At 41.9% G+C, this 23,047-nt stretch overlaps 2 protein-coding genes across 2 annotated transcripts in view; one reads left to right on the top strand and one right to left on the bottom strand.

Moving 5' to 3' along the window:
• LOC102038688 (interferon-induced GTP-binding protein Mx-like) overlaps window positions 1–14,264 on the top strand; it is a 34,504-nt gene extending 20,240 nt beyond the window's left edge. Inside the window, exons 3-14 of the mRNA XM_031062127.1 lie at window positions 1,007–1,199; window positions 2,064–2,201; window positions 3,144–3,298; window positions 4,459–4,597; window positions 5,088–5,286; window positions 6,012–6,090; window positions 7,060–7,182; window positions 7,911–8,052; window positions 9,571–9,729; window positions 10,224–10,300; window positions 11,554–11,793; window positions 13,742–14,264. Of these exons, the coding sequence (XP_030917987.1) occupies window positions 1,007–1,199; window positions 2,064–2,201; window positions 3,144–3,298; window positions 4,459–4,597; window positions 5,088–5,286; window positions 6,012–6,090; window positions 7,060–7,182; window positions 7,911–8,052; window positions 9,571–9,729; window positions 10,224–10,300; window positions 11,554–11,793; window positions 13,742–13,975 (1,878 nt within the window). The 3' untranslated portion in view covers window positions 13,976–14,264. The remainder of the gene's footprint in view (window positions 1–1,006; window positions 1,200–2,063; window positions 2,202–3,143; window positions 3,299–4,458; window positions 4,598–5,087; window positions 5,287–6,011; window positions 6,091–7,059; window positions 7,183–7,910; window positions 8,053–9,570; window positions 9,730–10,223; window positions 10,301–11,553; window positions 11,794–13,741) is intronic.
• Window positions 14,265–17,350: 3,086 nt separating this feature from the next.
• TMPRSS2 (transmembrane serine protease 2) overlaps window positions 17,351–23,047 on the bottom strand; it is a 13,259-nt gene continuing 7,562 nt past the window's right edge. The window contains exons 9-13 of the mRNA XM_005427256.2: window positions 20,688–20,863; window positions 19,592–19,687; window positions 18,849–18,991; window positions 18,047–18,199; window positions 17,351–17,867 (exon numbers count right to left, since the gene is read on the bottom strand). Of these exons, the coding sequence (XP_005427313.1) occupies window positions 17,856–17,867; window positions 18,047–18,199; window positions 18,849–18,991; window positions 19,592–19,687; window positions 20,688–20,863 (580 nt within the window). The 3' untranslated portion in view covers window positions 17,351–17,855. The remainder of the gene's footprint in view (window positions 17,868–18,046; window positions 18,200–18,848; window positions 18,992–19,591; window positions 19,688–20,687; window positions 20,864–23,047) is intronic.

Here is a 23,047-nt window from a genome sequence, read left to right as displayed (position 1 = left end):
AAGGGTTTAAAATGCCTGCCTCCCTTAATGTGTGCTGCCCTCCTCATCTTGATCCAAAATATCTGCTTTGTTTGAGTGCATCTGATCCATAGACATACTTCTGGAGGTATTTTTCTTGGATAAAAGTGATGGAGAGAAACTTCAGTTTTTCTTTTTCAAAAAATCAGGTTTGAATGTGCCTGGCCCAATATGTCTGAAACATATTGGTGTTCCCAAAACTGCATCTCTGACTGCAGCAGTCAGACTGGAACATGGAGAGAGGAACAGGGAGAAGAGACCAAGCTGATCTTTATATACTTTAGCTGAGCAGATTTAACAGCAGATGGACCAGTTTTGCCAAAGACTGGAATTTATTTGTTTTGTTTTCACATAAATGAAGAGCCTGTGTTAATATCTGGACCTGTGTCAAATCAAGAAAATGACAATAATCAGTCATTTTAAACAACCCACTCATATTCATGCCTTATGTGAGCCTAAAATGAGGCAAAGAAGGAAGAGCCATGATGATCTAAAAGATTTCAGCCACCTGTTAAGAATGTTACAGAACTCTTTTGGTGCCTGTGCACAAACTAAATCTTCAAACTGCAAAACAATGATCTAATAAGCTAGTTTTTTCCAAATTCAGTGATTTCTGGGATCAGTCTTCATTTGCATACACGTGCTTCAGTACATCTGTGGATGTAAAACATGTAAAGTGGAGGAAAATGGCAGTTATTAAAAAAACTGTTATTAAAAAAAAATTAACAAAGCACACTTAGTAATGTGTTCTTTACCTTCTCAGGATGGCTTCCAAAATTTGTTATTTTTACTAAGGATGGTCTGTGAGCCACCCTCAACTGTTTCTTTCATATTTACAGACACCTGTTTATTACATGGAGATGCACAGTGATACGAAGTAGAGCTTGATGCCAATAAATAACTTTTACTAAAGAATGATGAACAGAAAATGTCTTTTTTTGTTTGTTTTTGGATTATGGAAAATTCACTGTAAGTTTAACTCTAACAGGCTGCAGAACACACCTTGTACAACCAATATGAGGAGAAGATCCGACCCTGCATTGATCTTGTTGACAGCCTGAGAGCTCTTGGGATAGAAAAGGATCTGTCCTTGCCCGCGATTGCGGTGATTGGAGACCAAAGCTCTGGGAAAAGTTCTGTCCTCGAAGCCCTGTCTGGTGTTGCTCTCCCCAGGGGCAATGGTAAGAATTCACTTTCTCACATTTTCTCTTTGAAGGGATTTTTTTTCCTTTTTTTTTTTTGGTTTTTTTTTTTTTTTTTTGTTTTTTTTTTTTTTTTTTGTTTTTGTTTTTGTTTTGGTCTAGAATTGGATAATTCCATGACTGAGAACTGGAGGTGCAAGTGAGGCACCGCAAGGTAAATCCAAGGTACATGTTCCTGGTGGTCAAGACACCAGGAGTAAGAAGTGTAGTGTGATTGTCCCAGCTGACTCTGTGCATTTCCCAGAAAGCAGCAGTGCAGCAGAGTATTAATTTCACATGGAAAACCAGGTTTTAAATTTGCTTTTGGGGTTGGTTTGGGTTTTTTAAGCTACATTTTCTTACAGATAACTTTTGTTATTATTGTGTGCAAAAAGTGTACAAAGATCTTTACTTAAAGCATTATTTAAGTCAGAGATGATGAAAGAATTCACAGCTCAAGAAGATCCACTTTCCAGCTCTGTGTGTGTTTTTTTACACACATAAATTCTGCAAGTTCCATGTGAGTTTACAATATAATCTAGTCTTTCAGGCTGGAGTTGTGGAAAGGTTTTTTCATAGGATTTAGTTGCAGCACTGAAACAGATCATCCAGAGAGGAGCAAAACTCCATCTGTGGAGGTTTGCAGGGCCAGACATGTCTGGGAAGAGCCATGGTTGACCTCATCTAGCAGTGGTGACAATCCTGCTCTGAGCAGAAGCTGGACAAGTCTCCTCTGGCAGCGTCTCTTGGAACATTTCCATATTTTTTTGTGAAACATTTTTGTGTAAAACAGGCAACCCTAAGTACACCAAACACTTCAAGGCCATGTTTCATGCACAACCTCTGCCTTTGGAACTGCTGCAGGTATTGTCACTCGGTGTCCCTTGGAGCTTAAACTGAAGAGGTTGCCTGAAGGGCAGGCATGGCAAGGGAAGATCTCCTACAGAAATGTGACCCTGGAGCTCCAGAATGCCTCTGAGGTAGACAGAGCAATAAGGCAAGGTGAGTGGATTTGGCTGGCTCCATCTCCTCTGAATTCTCCTCCTAGAGCCTCCTCTCACAGCATCCATGGTGATTGTGGAGCTACACCAAGAGCTGGACTCAGAGCAGATGAAGCTGGGTCAGCAAAACTCATTTCTCTCAAGGGCGTTGTACCAGTGATTCAGCAGTGAAGATGATTTATGATGATGATCCCAGAATGGCCTGGATTGGAAGGGACCTTAAAGGTCTTCTAGTTCCAACACCTTGGGCAGGGATGCCACCCACTACATCCATGATCCTTTTATCCTGATCCATAATAAATGCTCAGGCTGTGTCCTTACCTGGGTGGTGGCTTCCTGATTTCTTGGTTTGGGGAGGTTGTTTTTCAAATTGTAAACATGCAACCTAAATGGTTCCTATCATCAGTTCACAAGCCCAGAGACTGCTTGACATGTCTCTGGCTGGAAATCTTATTATTTTGGAGGAAATAGCCAGAAGGCAGAGTGGAGGACAGAGAGCTTCTGCCAGGTACTGTGACCATGGGCTCAGTCACTGCCCTTCACATGTCTCAGTTTTACTGTTACCACATTTCATTCTGGGTAGGAAATCAGTGCTCTATTTTGCCTACATACATGAGAGTCCATAAATACATGCTCTGTAAAATATTACAGCTCATATTCACATCAGCTTGTTCTGCATGATAATTTCCTTAGATTTTTTGCATAAATTGTTATTCTTTCTATTTTTTTTAATTAGCTTTTCAATACATTATTTGGATATTCTCAAAACTGGCCAGGCAATTGGTATGAATTAAGGTAATTAAAGTGTGTGGCTGGATCTGAAAGAAAACGCCAAGCCTGAAAGAACCTTAGGTGGTAGTTGGTACATTTCAAAGTCATCGTGTTCAGCTTTGGTTTGATGCATCATTTGAAGCTTGTGTTCATTGCCTTGCTCTTTTCACAGCTCAGGATGTTGTGGCCGGTCCTAGAGGTGGCATTAGCGGGCATTTAATTTCCCTGGAAGTTCGGTCCCCTGATGTCCCCGATCTGACACTAATTGATCTCCCTGGAATTGCCAGGGTGGCCGTGGGGGACCAGCCCAAAGACATCGGGGACCAGGTAAAACTCAGCCTCGTGTGCCAATCTGTGCCCAGGGCCTCATCCCTTGAGGGCTCCCAGCAGACCTCTAGTGAAGTAAACAGAATAAATGGAGGAGATCTCTGCTCTTCCTCTGGCTGCTTTTAGAAGAAATGCTGGGAAATGCAAATAAAACTCTGGTAGGATAAGGCATGCTGTGAGGGTGATGTGCAGGAGCTGGGTGTGCTGTTTCTCCTAAAATACTTTTAAATGGGAACTTGCAATAAGATGAGCCCAAACTAAACTAGATATACCAAATACAAATGAGACAAGATTGAATTGTCTGGGCTTTACTTTCTGGGAGGAGAGTAATTTAATTCCACGGTTAGATAGCAATCTTTCTCTTGTATTGAGAAGAAAGCAGCAGATGTGATAAAATCCAAACATTTCCCTTGTTCCCAGCTGTCTGCATGCTCCAGAGATGGAGTCTGTAGCACTGCAGCCTGTCAGAAGCTGGGATGGGTGGGAAGTAGAAAAGAGGGGCAATTTTACCAAAATGCAGGGGGATTTTTTTTTTACTGTGGAATAAGTACCACAGTGCTCTGTGAAGCTTCTACAAAACAACACAAATTATGAGGAACTCATTTAGATTGGCATTGAAACATAGAAAAATGTCAACTAGATGTCATGTGCATCTTCAGTTTTGGTGCTTTTAAAATTTTTCCTACAATTATTCCACTGAAAAATAAGCCAAAGACATTTGTGCTCCTTTCAGAGATACAAATTTGAGATTTACCAGCACAATCGAGCTTGCTTTCTTTCCATAAGTGTATACCTACACCTCAGAACCTGATTTTCTTACATGTGTTAGATATCAAATACCTTTAATATTTCCATAATGAAAGATTATATATCGTATAATATATACAATATATACCATATATATATACCACGTAGCTGTCAAGACAGGCTTAACAACATTAGTTTGGTCTCATTAATGCCAGATGTTTGGATTAAACCTGAAAAGAGGCTGCATTCTTCTGCTGGCCCCTTTCCATGCCATCCTCTAGCATGTAACACTATCCTCAGCATATGTGGCATTTAATGTCATCGGGCAGTGGCTCAGATTGCTAGAAATTGTCACATCCTACAAGCAAGTGTCTGATTTCACTGAACCTCCTCACTGCTGTATTGAATTGCAGATCAAAACCCTACTTAGAAGAATTATTGGCTGCAAAGAGACGGTCAATTTGGTAGTGGTGCCATGTAATGTGGATATTGCAACAACAGAAGCATTGAAAATGGCTCAAGAGGTGGACCCTACTGGAGAAAGGACAATAGGTGAGATAATTTTTTAAGCTATGAGCTGGAAAGGAGGTAAAATCTTTTTTTTTCCTTCCCATGAGGTCTGATGTTCTGTGTTCTGTGAAATTAGCTACTAGAAAAAGAGGGGGGAAAAAAACCCCACCAAAAACAGAAAACAGCCTAAAGAATATATTTGCAAGTATTTCTAGTCACAATTCTTGAGTAGCTCCAAGAATCCCTTAGTTTGGTGTCTTGCTGGCACTCCTGTTACGAATAACTGGAAGCTGAAAATCTCAGTTAATGGTAGTGGATGTGAAGTTAATGGCAAAAAAGCTTTGCTTTGGAAAAAAAAACCTTTAAAGAAAGGTTTGCAAAGCAAAAGGCATGGTGGGAGGAACTGCAGAGTGAGTTTTACTGCCTGGGAGCTGAGAACTTTCTAGGAGAGAGAATACAAAAAAAATTGCTTTATTAAGCATGGTACAGAGTGTTCCTGCTTGGTGGCTAACTTTCTCTTTTAACTTCACAGGAATCCTCACAAAACCTGACCTGGTGGACAAGGGAACTGAAGAGGCCATTGTTAAAATACTGCAAAACAGGGTAATCCCCCTCAAAAAGGGCTACATGATTGTCAAGTGCCGTGGGCAGCAGGACATCCACAACAAACTGACCTTGGCTGCTGCAATCCAACAGGAGAGACACTTCTTTGAGAATCACACACATTTCAGGTACTCCTCACAGAAAAGTTCTCATCAAAAACATGTTAAAATCACCTCAAAGCTCCCTGTTGATTTGCTGAGATTTAACTACCTAGGGGTTACAAAAGGGTATTAGTTATTCTCAATATTTCTCATTGCCCATGTAGGGTTGTGTTTCAGTAGTCCAGAAGAGTTTTACATACTGAATAAACTTTTTTAAAATTGTTTTTTGTTTTTTTGGATGCAAAATACATGGGGGAAATGCTATGAACTTCAGAAGTTCTGAATAGTCCCAAAGAATTCGAGTTAAAGCATCTGAGCACTTCAGTCAGGCACTGAAGTATTTCTGTTCACTGGAAAACGTGGAGGAACAGCATGAGAAAGAAAGGCTGTGCTGAGGACCCAGGCTGCCCAGATGACTCAGCAGCAAATAAATCATAATACAGAGAATGGCAGCTGACAAGGATTGTGAACTTCACACATGAAGAAATAATAGAACAGCACATTCATCTGCTGTTAGAATTTGCTTTTTTCAGGTTTTTCTCTATTTCCCTTTGCTCAGTCAGTAGCTGTCAAACAACTCCTGAATAAACCCAGAGGGTCCTGGGCAGTTGCCACATCTGCTCCAGCATGGCCCAGAGACCCTTTCTTTACTCAAATTGTGTAATAGAATTCGTGGAAACAGAGCATCAGTGCTGCCTCCTTGCCCTGCACAGCCTGGCTGTCCAAACCCACCTTTTCCTCTTTTTTCACAGGGCTTTTATGGAAGAGGGAAAGGCCACTGTCCCCCATCTGGCAAAGAAGCTCACAGATGAACTTGTGAAACACATTATTGTAAGTAACAGAAGTCCCATACTGAGCTGTTTGTATCAGTTACTACCTAAAAACAAGTTCAACCCTTCAGCCTTGGGCTGCAGTTGGATTTCATCTTTATGTGCTTAATGATGCTTCAACTCAGTGATCAGAGAACAAACTGAGAGGCAGAGGTAAAAAGCCCTGTGCTCTGTCCTCAGATTTGCCTTTTAACTGCAGATCAACAATGAACAAATTATTTCATCTATTTGTGAAACAGATGAAATAAATCCCGCCTTTTCAATGACAGCCATGATATTTCTTTTTGTTTATGAGTGTTGATCACCTGGGTGATGAGGTACCGCTGTCAGCTTACTGAAACAGTGATTTCTATTCCACTGAAAATGTCTTCAAAACATCAAGATGTTCTATTATATTAATATACTAGTGTAAGGCTATTGGGGGTTTTTATTTGGTATAACTATATCTGTGTGTAATATATCTTATTGCAGATAAATATATCTGTAATATATCTTATTCCATTAAGAGAAGATGCTAAAATATAGGGATCATCTAAATTCAGCCTCAAAGGAGAAAAAAAATTATTTATGTAAATTTACAGAAAATAAGCAACTAAACAGCCATGTTGCATCAGGTATTTATCAGGAATTGAGCAGTCACCACTTTCCTGGCAAAACCTGTGAGGACGTTGTTTTCGGTTCACTGTGGGTAAAATTTTGCCCTAGACTGCAGCTGTTCTGCCCAGCCCTCAGCGAGGTCCAGCCTGATCCTTCAGGCACATCCTGGCTCCTGAGTTCCCTCAATAAAGGCCATATTTGCTTTTCTGTCTTATCCCACTATACGTGTGGGACTGGCAACAAGCTCTTAGATTTGTAAAAACAGCAAAGATCCCATGCAGGTGTAGATCACTCTTAGAGGGATTTTGTTTTCCTTCCAAAATCTGACAAGTTCAACCTATCTCAATGTTCTTCTTCACTGTCTCCTCCCCAGAAAACTTTGCCAGCACTGGAGAGCCAAATTCATGACGCCCTCTATAAAACATCGCAGGATCTGCAAAGGTACAATCGAGGCGCACCCCAAACAGAGTCTGAGAAGTTCTTTTTCCTCACAGATGTAAGTATCAATGTTGGTCACAGAGCAGAGCAGGGAGGTAACTGTAAATGCCTGAAATTATCAAAACATCAGCATGGACCATTGGGAAATTTGTGGTGTCCATCATTTTAGTGAGGGTAACACAGACAAACCACGCCTGCAAAAATAATGGACCACAGGAGCTCATGGCCTCTTCTAAAAATTTTCCTGTAATTATGGGACATGAAAACTAAACTACTTGGTTGATTGGGTCAAAATCAAGCATCTTAGCAAAGGAAAACAAAATCCTGGGTGCTCAACACACTTTGAAGGGTTTCCATTGGTTACAGCACTCATAAGATCAAATGTATTCCTGATATCAAAATGTGGTTTGCAGGTCCATCTAAGTACCTCATCTCACAGAGTTACTCCCTGAGTAAACCTTCAGTAGGCTTTAAAGGTGTTTGTGGCAGCTCATCAGACTTCATACAAGTCTGGCCTATTAGAATTTAGGCTCTAAAAGTCTACAGGGGAAAAAACAAAAGAATATAAATTTTGTTCTCCTCTAGCTGATACAGTTTTGGAGGAAAAAAAACCAAACCCAAACAAACCAGGAGCTAAAAGCACATAAGATGTAAGAAAGGGATGGTTTTTTTTATGAGCCAGGTCCCTGCTTTAACATCTAACTGCAGATTTACTTAACATCCACAAATTAATCTGAAGAAATGAAACATCTTTAAATTGCCTGCTTGTTGTTCAATTCACTGCAGTTGATCAAACGCTTCAACCAAGACATCTCTCAGAGCACACGAGGAGAGGAGGAGCTGTCTGGGGATGAGGTCAGGCTGTTCACCAAGATCCGCAAGGAATTCCGCACGTGGGGCACGATTCTCCTGGAGTGTACCGCGAGGGGTAAGCACAGAACAGGCTCAAACCGGGCCAAGGGAAATGCAGGTTGGATATTAGGAAAAGGTGTTTTACAGGAAGGGTGATAAATGTCTGGAATGGCCTGCCCAGGGAGGTGGTGGAGTCACCATCCCTGGATGCGTTTAAAAACACACTGGATGTATTGTAAATTCAGGTCCACCAACGAAGGAAGGAATGATGAGGAGGACTCCATCTTATCAGAAGGCTAATTTATTACTTTATTATACTGTATTATATTAAAGAATAATGCACTATACCAAAGAATACAGAAAAGATACTTACTGAATGCTAAAAAGATAATAATGAAAACTCGTGTCGCTTTCAAGAGTCCTGACACAGCTTGGCCCTGATTGGCCAAAGAGTCAAAACAACTCACAGCAGAATCCAGTGAAACAATCACCTGTGGGTAAACAATCTCCAAACACATTCCACACGAGCACAACACAGGAGAAGCAAATGAGATAAGAATTGTTTTCCTTTTCTCTGAGGCTTCTCACTGCCTTTCAGCTTCCCAGGAGAAAAAACCCTGGGCAAAGCAGCTCAGAGAATGTGAATGCCACAGGATGTGGCACTCAGTGCCAGGGTTTAGTTGAGGTGTTGGGGCTGGGTTGGACTCTATGATCTTGAAGTTCTCTTCCAGTCCAGTGATTCTATTCATTCTGTGAACCCATCCTGACAGCTGACCTGAGAGCCCATCCCCTTGCTTTTAAACCCAGACACAGCATCTTCAGTAAATGTTTTCCAAGAAAATTAAGAGCAAGAAGCCATGAGCATCCATCTGTTGTGGTGTCCTGGGGACACAGACATAGTTTGTGTTAAATGCTGTCATTACAGAAAGGTCAGTGCTTGTCTCTCTTCTCCCAGCACAGCAATAACACAGGCCCAGAATTTGTTGGTGATATTCTGAACCATTCTTCTAAGTAACAGCAACACCAATGCATAGTAATAAATAATAACAATCTAGATAATAATTTTTATTTTTGCTCTTAATGTTTTTATTTTATTATTGCTATTAATATTTTAGAATCTGCATGCGGGTTTTTTCCACGTTAGTTCTGGGCTAGGGTGATACCTCACACAAAAATATTAGCAAATTTGTATAGTATCAACAAAGTTATATCTTAAATAAAAATAGCTAGTCAACAGTATATTCCCCAGAAATAGTGTTGAGTGAGCTTGGGGGTTTGCTTTGTTCAGGGTTTTTTTAAAACCTGGAAGTGACTGGTAATGGCCAGCTACTTCTGTGAGGGTAAAAATGCCAAGAAGAACCAGAATTTTTGTGGCCTACCATAATTTCTGTCAGTCAGATGCTTGATGCAATGTGTGAGATGGCTCATTCAGAGAGCAGCAATGCGTTAGCTCTGTTCTGTGGTAACAAAAAACCATCTCCGTAGCTTTTCCTCTCAAGAACAACTCAAAGAGGAGAAATAGACATTCTTCTTAAACCTGAAACATACACATTGAGTGATTTAGTAGCAAAGCAATGTTATTTTACCATTACAGCTAAAAAAAATGTCCCTGGTAAAGTGTGGAAATATGAAGACCATTACCGTGGACGGGAGTTCCCAGGCTTCAGCAACTACAACACTTTTGAGGACATCATAAAAGAGCAGATCAGAGAAGTGGAGGAGCCAGCAATTGAGATCCTGAACAGTGTGATGAGTATGGCCCAGCCCATGGGAGGCTCTTGTGTGGGGGATACTCCTGGACATTTTCCAGGAGAAGCTGATGCTCTCAGGATCCTTCAGAGGGTGGAAATAAATCTGATTCAGCTTGGGGATTGCTCCTTCTCTAGAGCCTTCAATCTCTACACATGGTCTCCAGCATTTGTTAATGCTTTTCCCAGTGGCTCTTGGAAGGGAATTAGAAAATAATTATAATAAATAGAGCATAACTATAAAAAAATAGAAAATAACTATAATAAATAACACAGCAAGGAAGCAGTAAAGTAGAAGTACCTGGTATTAAGTAGGCACACTCTTGGACCTGGAAATCTAAATTTCTGCTTGTTTGTATGTGTCATAAAAGCAGAGTGCACCAGTACAGCAGCGCAGTTATTTCTGAATGAATAGAGAAAATGAAGTCTCATATTAACAATAGCTTAAAACCCTCACTTTCTTACCTGACTTTATTTTGTCTCTCTGTTCTTCCCTTAGGACTGGTTGAAGAGAAATTTATGGAGCTTGCTAAAAGGAATTTTGCTAATTTTCACAACCTAAGCAGAGTTGCCAAGGTGAGACACTACTATAAGCTGAGATTCTCAAAAGACAGAATGGCATTTGTAAATACATCCATGCTTGTGGTACCTTCTCACTGCATTACCCTTATGCAAGTGTGGAATTTCTTGCAGGAAAATAAGAAAGAGCCTGAAAATGATAGCATGATTATAATGGCACTAATGAAAGTGCATTTTGCACAACTTTGACAAGATCTAATATATACATTATTTATTCATTCTGTTCAAATTCTTCACAGCGCAAAGAAAACCTGGTGTGGCTACCTTGAAGAGTTTATCATTAATTTCAGATTTAAGTCCTGCAATGATTTGAGTGCTGAGCTGTTTTCTCCTCTCTGAAAGCAAGCCAGGGTTTTAGCCAGTGCAGGAATCTCATCTTTGCTGAAAGGGAGCAGGAGCACACAAACCAAAAATCATCCAGCCATGAAAAAACTACAAGATGGCTGCTCACAGTTTGGGCATTAGCATGTTTTGGGGTGGAGTTCAGTGGTGTGGATGGCCTTGAAGGCCTTTTCTTAGAAAGAGCTTTGAGGAAAAGATGAGAAGCATTGAGGAAAAGACCAGAAGCAATGCCAAGAAACAGAGTCCATTCACAGGGTACTGCTGAAAAAGGAAACTCAGAGGCAAATGTGAGTGAAACAGGTGGTTTGCTATTTCACTTGCCTGGTCAAACCCTACTGAGCTCTCAGGCCAGCCAGAGAGTGAACAAATAAATGATTTCATCCAAACACAGAGGTGTTCAGGCGGGGTCTTTAGGTGTAACACAGTGAGAGGAATGAAGAGGGAAGTAGTCCTGGCAAACACTGGACATGAGAAAATATAGGGGGTGTTTTCTTAGGAATACTAGGAAAGCATTTTAAGGGAATTTGAGCATGACTGAGGGAACTTTGCCACCCCCACAGACTTTTAGGTGGAAGTATCAAAAAGACCAGAAAGAGTCAGATGACTGCAATAAAAGCACCAGACAGAGAGGGGTTAAACAGGGTTGGTTTGCTGACAACAGATATTTTCCTTTGGGTTTCAAGCACCAGGTTTGGAGTGGAACAAAAGTGCCGCATTCTCCTGCTCTTTCACAAGAGAGAGACCACAATCCAAAGCATTACTCCATGTTCCCATGTTCTGGGGTTAGTGCTGCACAAGGACAATTGAACACTGTGCCCACCTTGCCATTCCCTGGGGACACTGCTAAGCACTGGCACCTTCCCAAAGGGAGCAAATGTCTCAGAACTTCTTGTTCCTTTCTTTTTTAGGTGAAAATCGAAGACATTAGTGGGAAACAGGCAGCAGATGCTGAAAGACATATCCGTGCCCAGTTTAAAATGGAGAAAATCGTGTACTGCCAGGATGACCTTTACATTGGTGATTTACATACTGTTAAGGCACAAAACGCTCTCGAGGGCTCCTCAGGGAAAAATGTGCAGTCTCTGATTGCTCCAAAGGATCCCTCTGTTGTCGTGGAGATGGTTTCTCACACCAGTGCCTATTTCTCTGTGAGTTCACAGGCAGATTTGCTGCTCCCTGAATGCCACAGCAGATCCCCCTCAGCCAGATCTTGCTGGAGTCAATACAGCCTTGTCTGCCCTGCTAGCACTTATAGCCAGGGGTATCTCAGAGTCTCATTCAGGTACATGCTCAGCTTCTCTGCAAACTGCTTGGAGCTTCTGACCAGTGATGAGAGTGCCAGGGCAAAGCTGGGCTCTATCAGCAGGTTGCAGGATGCAGGATATGGTGATTAGAAAAGCCTGAGTGTGCCAAAGTGACAGCTGGCTCCTAAACCGCTTTTTAGCTACCTCCCAGTCTGGCTCAGGTCAGCCTCAAGGCACTCTGCACATTCCTGCAGCCAGCAGAAAGTGGTGTCAGTGGCTTGCAGTCAGATCCTAAACTACTACAGCAGGAGGAGCAATAATAAAACATTACATTAAAATATATCAGCTGTCTGTAGGGATCAGAGTGCATCTGCTGTACTGCAGATAGCACCCTGTAAGTGAAGTCTCTGAAGACAAATGGGGTGTTTTAACAAAGGATCGTGTTAAAGAAAGGAAACAGAACATGCAGGATCAAGATTTGCTTTGTTGTAAAACTCCCTCCGAAAGCAACAAGTTCAATATTAATAATTCAGGAAGGTAGGTAGCAGCTCACTTTGAATTCCAAGAGCAGGCTTTGTGACAAATTCCTGCAATTAAATGGTCAGGCTGCTCAGGCTGATGAAGATAAACTCCTTGATTTTCATAGAACAAGAAACAAAGCCAGAAGTGGCTTTGTCCATCCCACCTTGCTACACACGTAGCTATATGTTTTATCTGCAGGTAAATATTTTTGGAAATGCCCTGAGAGACATTTTCAACAATCCCACCTTGCTACACACATAAGCATGTCCATCCCATCTTACTACACACTCTGCTATATATTTTATCTGCAATTAAACATTTTTGTAAATGCCCTGAGAGCCATTTTCAACGATCCCCCAAATGCCAGGGCACCACAGCTCCTTAGGACTGACTTATGCAAAGCCAAATAGAGTTTGAATGAGATGGAAGTTAAGTGTCCATGGCTGCCTACACCCTATAGGACCTGCAAATACCATTTTCAATTGTACCACAGAAAGAAAGACAGAACCTCTCAATTGCAGCCAGGCAGTTAAATCTAAGTGCTTTCCCAGCAGCAAGAGGGCTAGAGGCAGCCACTTCCCAGAGCTGGGAGAGTTTAGAACCTCATGTTGCCCCAAAGCACCAGGTGGGCCCCCAAACCCTGTGGATTTCCATGGGAAAAAGGCCCCAAAAGCTCTTCTGGATCAATCTGTTTGCATCCATAAATGAACCAGGCAGCTGGTCAGGTCAGACAGGAGATTATCTCATGGGGATAAAAACAGATGTCATGTAGGCACAGTCTGGTCTCACTGCTGCTGAGGACATTTCCCCTTAAGGCTAAAGCTTCCTCCAAAGCTGTCTTAAGTTTAAAAGGACAACCACATCAGAAATACCATCTAAATACCACCATCTAATAGAGGAATTTACCAGCTTTAGGAAAAATCACTCTCTGATTTCCTGCATCAAAACATATTTGACGTTTCAGTGAGATCAGGTTGGACCCCAGAAACTGGGCACAAGTTCTGTTTGTCAGGAATGTCCTCTTATAACTTGTCCCAGTGGCAGCTGACAGAGCTGAGCAGAGGACAATCTGCCTTGGCTTTAGTTTGCTGAGGGAAGAAAAGAAATAGCTGACATCCCTATTACTCTTAATTTCTAGATTTCAGGCACAAAAGACATTGGTTGCAAACATGTTTTAGTTCATAGCAGCACTCCCTTCTTGAACAGTAACTCAGTCCAACATTTTAAAACCTTGGAGCCACTTTTTTTACCAGATTAACTATAGACCCTTAATTTTTCAGTTCTTTTTACCAATTTAGTATTTTGCTTTTTTTCCCCCTCCGTCTCACAGGAAGCAAGCAAACGCCTTGCCAATCAGATCCCTCTGATCATCCTGTCCTCTGTCCTTCATGACTTTGGAGAAAACCTGCAGACCTCAATGCTGCAACTTTTACAAGATAAAGAGAAGTTAAACTTTCTCCTTGATGAAGATTCTGAAGCTGCTAAAACCAGGAATTATCTCAGCCAAAGAGTCGATCGTCTCAACAAAGCCTGCCAGTACCTGAGAGAATTCAGCTTGTTGTAATTTCTTTGTTTTTCATAAGGATTTTTTTTCTCCTCATCTTCTAGCATTACTAAAGAATTTCATATAATCCCATTAAAATGTAGCATCAGCCCAGACCTTTAATACTAATTTCTAGTGTTCAGTTTTTCTTTATTTTCCATAATCATATGCAAACAGCTGCCTTTGCATAAAGAGCTCCACTGGGGGAGTTGTGATTAAATAAACATTATCCCATTTTAAAACATTTTCTTTGTGAACTCTGTGCAACTGCTGGAATAATCATTAAAAAGCTAACACTCTGAGGATTGTATGTTTTGTTGGAGTTTTTTTTCTTTTTAATGATGGAAGGTGTATAATTCACAATGGCAGAAATCAAATTACCTACCTTTCCTCAATGAAGCTTAATGCATGACACTGATGATCTCCCGCTTCCATTTGTGTTTTTGGCTTGCTGGGGTTGTTCTCTTTCATGCTATCACCTAAAACACACCTCTGCAATGTGTCACCACTAAATCTCAGCCCAGGACACAGAGAGGAGCTCACAGCAGGCATGAAACCCTTCCAACCTAGAAGGAAAAGGAAGTTTATTTCCTTTATGTGACTGGTGCATCCAGAGGATGCCATTGGCTCAGTTCAGTTTCCTTTCCCAGCTCTCCGATTTGCAGAAGGCCAAGAGGCTCCTCCTCTCAGATGTCTGCAGCATCACCTGAAATTTTGGGATTGATGGGCAGGATTTGGATGTCCAAAAGGAAAGAAACCTTTCCAAGGGTGTCTCAGGAAAAAGGGTGTTTTGCTGCCTTTCTCTTTTCCCTCCCCTGGGCAAGGAGAACCCTTCCAAAAGCTCTTTCATGTCACTGTGATATTTTCTGAAAAATCCCTTTGCCATGATTTCTTCTCCTGGGAAGCTGAGAAGCTTCAGCTTCTCCCTGTTTTGCTGCTTTGGAATGTGGTTTGGAGATTGTTTATCCAGCATGTGAATTGTTTTAATTTAATGACCAATCACAGCCAGCTGTGTCGAGGCTCTGAGGAGTGAGGAGTTTTTATTATTCATTCTTGTTAAATCTTCTGATGTATCCTTTCTCTTTCTTTAGTATAGTTTTAGTATAGCATTCTTTAATATAATATAATATCATAATACTATAAATCAGCCTTCTGAGAACATGGAGTCAGATTCATCTCTTCCCTCGTGCTGGAAACCCTCACAAACACCACGCTTTCATTTCATGAAAGCTGATGCAAAATACATCACACACTGTGTTCGTGACATTTTTCACATGGAATATTTGGTTTAATAACCAAAAGTAATGTCTGCTTCCAGCTAGAAAAAAATGTGCTTATATCAGCCTGTGATGTAGTCATTTCCAAGTTTCCTACAGGAGAAGCCTTCTCCTCAGGCTGGGGATGACAGAAAGGGTTTGTCCCTGTGCCATGGAACTGCAGCTGGTGCCTGACTTTTGGTACAGCATTCACCCCAACTTCCTCAACCTTCTTGGACACTGCAGCCAGTTTCCCCTTTCTCCCAGCACATTATGTTGCTATTAGTGACTTGCAGTGCTGCAAGAAGCCACAGAAAAAGTGCCTCCTACCTGTAACAACTTCATTTTTTAATTTCTGTTTTGAAAGTACTTTAAACTCGGTTATTTAATGGTATTCTCCCACCCCCCAAGGTGCACAGGTGCTATTGCAAACACCCATCTCACACCTAGAGAGGCAGGGACACATTGCTGCAGGCAGCAGGAGGGAGAATGACAGAATAGGGTGTGACTCCCTCAAGCCACTGCCTGCAGGCTAAACTTCCTTATCTAATTCAATTAAGTCAGAGTAATTTCATCAGGCCCAGCCACCAAAACCACTCAGCATTCCTGGACATCCTGCTCTATTTCCATGGGTTTGTTCATGGACCTGAAATATTGGAATAATCTCTCAGCTCACCCTCTTGAGTTCAGTTTCTTTCTTTTTTTTTTTTTTTTTTTTTTTTTTGTTTGTTGTTGGTTTTGTTTTTTTTTTATCAGACTCTCAAAGCATTTCATACACTGAATCCAGCAACTGCTTTCAAAAACAAAATCCAAGTAAACAGATATAAAGCACAACTAAAGAAAACTATTTGTAAAAAAAAAAAAAAGAAAAAAAACCCAATTTATTTGGAGCAGTGTTTACATGTAAGATAATTGCATTTCAGTACCAAAAGAGAAAATAAGACTAGTAGAGTCATTTCATTCAATAAAGATTTATCCTTAACAAAGTGACTTGATATGGCTTTTTGATCCTCTACCACGATTATAAATTATTTTCAAAATCCTCAGTCGGGTGGCACTCGGATACAAATTACATTTTGCTAAAAACATACAGGTGGATACATAAAGGAGAGCTCTAAGGAATCAGAAGCCAAATTTAACAAATGAGGTAGTTCATCTCGTCCTGCAGAAACGCAGCTTTGTGTTTCCTTGTACAAAACATCCAGTCCCTGTGTGTGTGTGTGTGTGTGTGTGTGTGCAGCTCCAGGTGCAGCACAGCCTGCCTGGACTCCTCTGCCCTTCCACAGCAGGGAGAGGCCAAAAGTCACCTTCAATGTGCTCAGCCAGGGACCTCAGCACTGAGACTGCTCCTGCTGCAGCTCTGGGGCATCCCTGCCTGGAGCATCCCTGCTCTGGGCATCCCTGTCCTGGGGTATCCCTGCCTGGAGCATCCCTGTCCAAATCCCACATGGACAACTCTCCCATTTTGGGTTCAGAGCAGCTTAAGGCACATTTTTGTAAGGTCTGAGGCAGCCAGACTGCACCAGTCTGACTTTGACTGACGGCTGTGTTGAGATCCTGAGGATTTTTAACTACCTGAACAGACAGTGTATTTTTTTTTTTTATTTTATTTTCTGTGCCTGTACTGTAGTGCATGAAAAATTCCCTTCATACATATGCCTCACCCTCTACTCTCCTGAGACCCCACCTGGAATACTGCATCCAGCTCTGGGATCCCCAGCATGGACCTGCTGGAACAAGTCCAGAGGAGGCCACAAAGGTGTTCCAAGGGCTGGAGCACCTCTGCTGTGGAAACAGGCTGAGAGAGCTGGGGTTGTTCAGCCTCTAGAAGGCTCTGGGGAGACCTCACCAGCTTTTCTAGTCCCTAATGAGCCTACAAGAGAGCTGGAGAGGGACTTTGGACAAAGACATGGAGTGAGAGGACAATGGCTAGTGGCATCAGACTGAAAGAGGGCACATTTACATTAGATTTTAGGAAGAAATTCTTCCCTGTGAGGGTGGTGAGGCACTGGAACAGGTTGCCCAGGGAAATTGAGGGTGGTCCAGCCCTGGAAGTGTTTAATGCCAGTTTGGACGGGGCTCTGAGCAACCTGGGATAGTGGAAAGTGTCCCTGCCCATGGCAGTGGGGTTGGAAGTGGATGATCCTTAAGGTCTCTTCCAACCCAAACCATTTTGTAATTCTATACTAAAAAAAAAAACCATTAATTTCTTTTAAAATTGCCAACCAGCAGCTCGGAGATTCAACATTCACATTACTTAACATTTAATTTAAAAACTACTAAACCAACTGTCTCAGCATCCTGCTACGAAAATCTGAAATTAAATTTTGATTGAAATTGTCATTATAAGCCTGATCATCAAGTGAAAGTTACTCAACAAAAGAGAGACATTTCAGCAAGCAGTTGACAGAATGACTCTGCCAGGCACCACAAAGAGAAGAAAGGTGCTCATTGTGATAATCCTTCACTGATTAAGATCTGTCACTGTAGCCAGCACAGAACCAAGTGTGCAATCCTTCATGTTACTTTTAAAAAGAAAAATCAAAGAGGAGAAATAAAATCAAGCACAAAGTGAATAAATATCCCAGGTCCCCATGGCTTCATTCATTCTTGTCCTCAGGAACATCGATTAGCAATGAGTGTTGTCATCTGTTTGCCTGTTTAAAAGACAAAACAAAACAGAAAACAAAGGTTCAGGTTCTGTCTTAACAATCACTTGGATGCTTCCCAACAAAACAGCTTAGTTACCATGCAAATCACTTTTTTTTTTTTTAAGTAGAACCATGTTTCAGGATGTGGTACCTTAAAATTTATGAAAAAACTCTGAATATTTTACCTGCATATTTTTATAAATCCAGTCTGTAAACACAGTCATATTCCCATACACTCCAGGTTTGTTGGGAGTGGCGCAGCCAGTGCCCCAGCTGGTGTCTCCAACCAGCCACCACACAGAGTGGTGGTGAGTCACCAGAGGACCTCCACTGTCACCCTGCAGGGGACACAAACACCTTGTCAGTGACACAGCCACCAGGAAAAACACGACCCACTTCACCCAGGAACACAGCTTCAGTTTCAATATAAACCCACCTGCCATTGAGGGACTCACTAAAACAAGATATGGTGGCAATTTTGGTGTTAAATGATGTCTGCTTCCAATAGGGATGAAATTAATTTGCCCAGAGCCCTCTAAGTAAGATTGGCATTATTGGCTTTATTGTTCACAAGCACAACACTGTGATTAATAATATAATAATGATGATAATGCTGTGGTTATGAGGAGCATTTGATCACTTTCAAGTGCCAGGTAACAAACCATCCTTGAAGCATTAAAAAGGAGCCTCACCTCCCTTGGGAATTTAGCAAGAACTCAGCACTGGCAGCCATTCAGATGATGAAAAAAAGCCCTCCTCTTTAAAGGGATGCACCACCAAAAGAACCAGAAGCCCAAGCAGATGTAATGCATTTTTTTTTAATTTTGGGAGGGCACAGGATTTATTTGTAATGGAGAAATAGAAAGATAGAAAGAAAGACAGATAGAAAGATAGACAGAAAAAAAAAAACCTACTACCAAGGCCACAAAAATAATCAGATAATTTCATCTTTTATACAATTATTAGCTATTAATTAGGAATAATTACCTGACAGGAATCAATTCCCCCTGCTAGGTCTCCAGCACAGATCATTGTAGGCAGAATCATGCCATTGTAGATATAAACAGCATTACACCTGGAACGTTCTATGAGGGGCACCGCAACGTAATTCAAGTTATTTGATGTTTTACCTGGAATTGGAATAGGCACAAACGTGCAAAGACAAAACCAGAATCAGCATCACATTACTTTGCTGTTACAGAAAATCCCAGCAGTCAAGATGAAATAAACTTCCTAGAAGCAGCAGGATGGAAATTTAAGATGTAAGAAGTCTACAAGAGATCAAGAGGATCTCCCCCAGCACCTTTCTTATACCAAAAAAAAAAAAAAAACCCTTTCCTCCCTTTCCTTCTTCCAGTCTTGCAAATTTATTTGCATTATTCTCTTTCAGCCTGAGCTGGTGAAAAGGAGCAGCTCCTGCCCCTTCCCATATCCACAGGACATGTTTGGCATGCAGCAACCTTTGCTGCAGCAGGGGCACAGAATTATCTCCTGGGTGGATATTTCTGGCCCCCAAAACTGATTTGAGGGTCCCTTTGAAGTCTGCTGAATGCAAAACTTGCTTTGAGACAGAATGCCCTGGGTAAATACTGGGGGCTGTAAAATGGGTGAAAAAATAGTGTATGAACAGATGTAATTCAAACTGCCCCATCAGCCCATGCAACAATATTCTTAGGATGAAGAAGACTGGTTTATGTGAAAGATCAAAATATTCCAGGGGCACTTTTTACCTCCTTGGTACTCTGCTCCCCACCCTGATATCCAGCACTGCTGGTTAGGCTGGAACATCATTCCTGGATTGGGCAGACAAACTGGCCTCACAGTTTCTGCAAAACAAACAGAAAATAGGTATTCAGACAGAACTCAAAATAAATTTAAATGGCCACCACTTACACACCATGCATTCCCCCTGTACTTTACATTCCTTGCAGGCAGACAATGCAGGAAGCAGCAGAAAGTTTACCAGCTGCCCTTTCCCTGAGGGATACCTGATCTTCACCTCAAATCTACCTCATCTCCACCTCAAATCTACCTCATCTTCAACTCAAAGCGAGGGACAAGCAGTTAGTGGTTCTACCTTAATTCATCAGGTTAAATAGAACAATTAACACCAGCACTTCTGAGCAGTAGAAGAAAAAGAAAAAATTCTGAAAACTACAGCTCTGCATTTTCTTTGCAAAAATCTGCTGAAAATGATCACAAGACAAGCAGGATTCAGTATTGATATACACAAGAAGTGTGCAGCACAAAAACCTGGACAACAGACGATCTCCCTGCTCTCAGCAGCAGAAATTCTTTCTTTTTACTAAACCTTTCAGATTACTCCTGGTAGCTTTAAACTGATGCACTGAAACACAAAGGGCCTGTAGACAAAAAGCACTTCAAGTTTAAATAATGGCTTGTTCTCTATTTTGTACTGATTGCTTACAAACAACCTACATCTGCTTTGATGAAAGGATCTTCTTGTATGTAATGTTGAATTCTGAAGGGTTTTTTGACCATCATTTCAGCTGACTTGAGGTGGGATTTAATCAGCTGCCCCAGCACTGCACCTGTAGCTCTCTGCACATACAGCAATGGCTAAACTGAAGCACCACAGAGCATTCTGAGGTAAAAATATATTATTGAGATGAGCCCAAACCCCCTATCCATGTCATAGATATAAATAAATCCTGCTTAGGAAATCAGATGCTGTGCCCTCTGTCTCTGAGATCATTTTGTGTTCATCCAATAAGTGTCTACAAGGATTGCTTGATGAAACTCAGAAGTTGTAAAAGGTGTGCTCACTGCCACTGGATTTTTCCCTTAGAAGAGCAGAACACCTACCAGTAAAACTCAGTGGTGTCTCCAGCTTCATAAGGGCAACATCGTTGTCTTTGGAGTCCGTGTCATAATCTGGGTGAGAAATTATCAATTGCACTTTGTATCCACTTCTGAAGAGCATCTCATCCTGATTGAGAATCCCAGCATAAACCCTCCAGCTGTGTGGGTCAGACAGTCGCCTACAGAACAAAGAAAAGGTCTCAAGGTTTTCTTCTGTGGTGACAAGACAGGGATTAGGACCTTCAAAAAACTGTCTTCAGGAGCTGTGGTCAAATGTTTGTGTGACCAAAAACGCACATGCACTTAACTACCATTTCTGAAGAATAAGACAAAACAAATTGCCAGACATGTAACTTGAGGAAAGCTTGGCTCTAGTTTCAAAAATATATTAAATAAAATCTTTCCAGTGGGTTAAGTATCACTGTCCATGCCCTTAATCACTCAGCACAACAAATTAAGTCTGAGACTGCAACACTGAAGCCTTTTGATTTTCACGACTGAGGGATCAGGCAGGTATTTCTGAAGTCTCACATGTCACTGGTATCAGCAGAAGCCAGAATTAGTAAAAACATGATCTAGTGAAAGAATTTCACTATCTTGAAAGCACAGGGCTTTTTTTAGGCTGGTTTTGGGTTTTGGTGTTTTGTTTTGGTTTTTTTTTTTATTTTAAGCATGCTATTTAAGCAGCCTCTTGTGCTCCAGCACAGTTTACAAAAGCTTAATAGAAAACTTGCCACAAGTGTTAAAATTCCCTCCATGAGAAGTGCCAAGGCAGTTGTGCCTGCAATCACCCCACCTCCAAAAAAGCCCAGATCAGGCTGAAAACCAGGTTTGTGCCAGCTGCAGCCTGGTTGCCATTCCCAAAGCTTTTGCACACTGCAGAGCTCCAATCCAGACAACAAGGAGGGATAAGATCTCCAGGTAGAAATCAACACTTGCATTCCTTTCTCAAGGTTAAGGACAAATATTCTTCCTTGCCCCAGCCTCAAACCTGTGATCCAGCCAACCAACCATTAAAAATCTTTTGCTTTGTGGGTTTTCCCTCCAACAGAAGCAGCCACCTCGTAAACAAATTTTTGCTCTTTCTGAGGGTACCAGAGAACCCTCAACTCTCTTTTATAGGTTAAAAATGTACAAAGCACCAGCTGTTTTTCTTGTTGATGGCTACATAAAGTGCTCCTTGGATAGATATAAATCTGTATTTAATACTGACTTGGACTTTACTACCCTGTGGCAAAAAGATATGAAGAAATAAATGGCACAGGCATCTTTAAATTGATCATATCTACAGCAGTGTGATATTTGAGAATTTGGAGGTGGGGGGGGAGTTCCCTTTGGGTTTTCTCACAGTGTAATTCAACATCTTCATGGAAACATTGTACTGGCTGGCATTAAATTTGGTGCCTTGAGTTTACATTAAATTGGTTGGGTATTTGTGCTCAACATCACCCATTTCATTTTGTAAATAAGACAAAATATAAAATAAGGCTTCCTGTAGAAAGCAGACAGATGAGCTGCAGCCAGCCTCCTCCAGAACCAATCTTCCCTTAATACTTCAAATTTACAACACAGACAAAACACTGCACTGAGCACCTGCATGCCAGGCAGGGGGAGAAATTCAGATTTAAAGGAGAAAGTAGGGAGAATTGAATAAATTCATGCATTTCAACTTGAAGAAAGGCAAATGGTGAAGTTGAACAAATCCAAGTGCTGAGTCCTGCATTTTGGCCACAATAACCCCCTGCAATGCTCTGGACTGGGCATGGTGTGGCTGGAGAAAGGGACCTGGGGGTGCTGGTGACAGCTGACCGAACATGAGCCAGCTGAGTGCCCTGGTGGCCAAGAAGGCCAAAGGCTCCTGGCCTGGATCAGGAATGGAGTGGCCAGCAGGAGCAGGGAGGTCATTCTGTCCCTGCACTGCTGAGGGCACACCTGGAGTGCTGTGCCCAGCTCTGGGCCCTCAGCTTGGGAAGGACCTTGGGACACTGAGCACATCCAGAGGGGACAACGAGGCTGGAGAGGGGCTGGGAACACAAACCCTGTGAGGAACCCCTGAGGGAGCTGGGGCTGCTCAGCCTGGAGAAAAGGAGACTCAGGGCTGCCCCCATCACTCTGCACAGCTCCTGAAAGGTGCCTGTGCTCACCTGGGGCTGGGCTCTTTCTCCAGCAGCACTGACACAACCAGAGCACACAGCCTCCAGCTGCACCAAGGGAAATGCAGGCTGGATAGCAGGGAAAAGGTTTTTCCAGCAAGGGTGAGAAAGTTCTGGAATGGCTGCCCGGGGAGGTGGTGCAGTCCCCATCCCTGGGTGTGTTTAACAAAGCCTGGATGTGGCACTGGGGGCCAGGGCTCAGTTGAGCTG

Source organism: Geospiza fortis, unplaced genomic scaffold (genome assembly GCF_000277835.1).
Source record: "Geospiza fortis unplaced genomic scaffold, GeoFor_1.0 scaffold17, whole genome shotgun sequence".
Classification (NCBI taxonomy): Eukaryota; Metazoa; Chordata; class Aves; order Passeriformes; family Thraupidae; genus Geospiza; species Geospiza fortis.
Note: the sequence above shows the minus strand (reverse complement) of the source record. Positions and strands in the feature narration are given on the sequence as shown.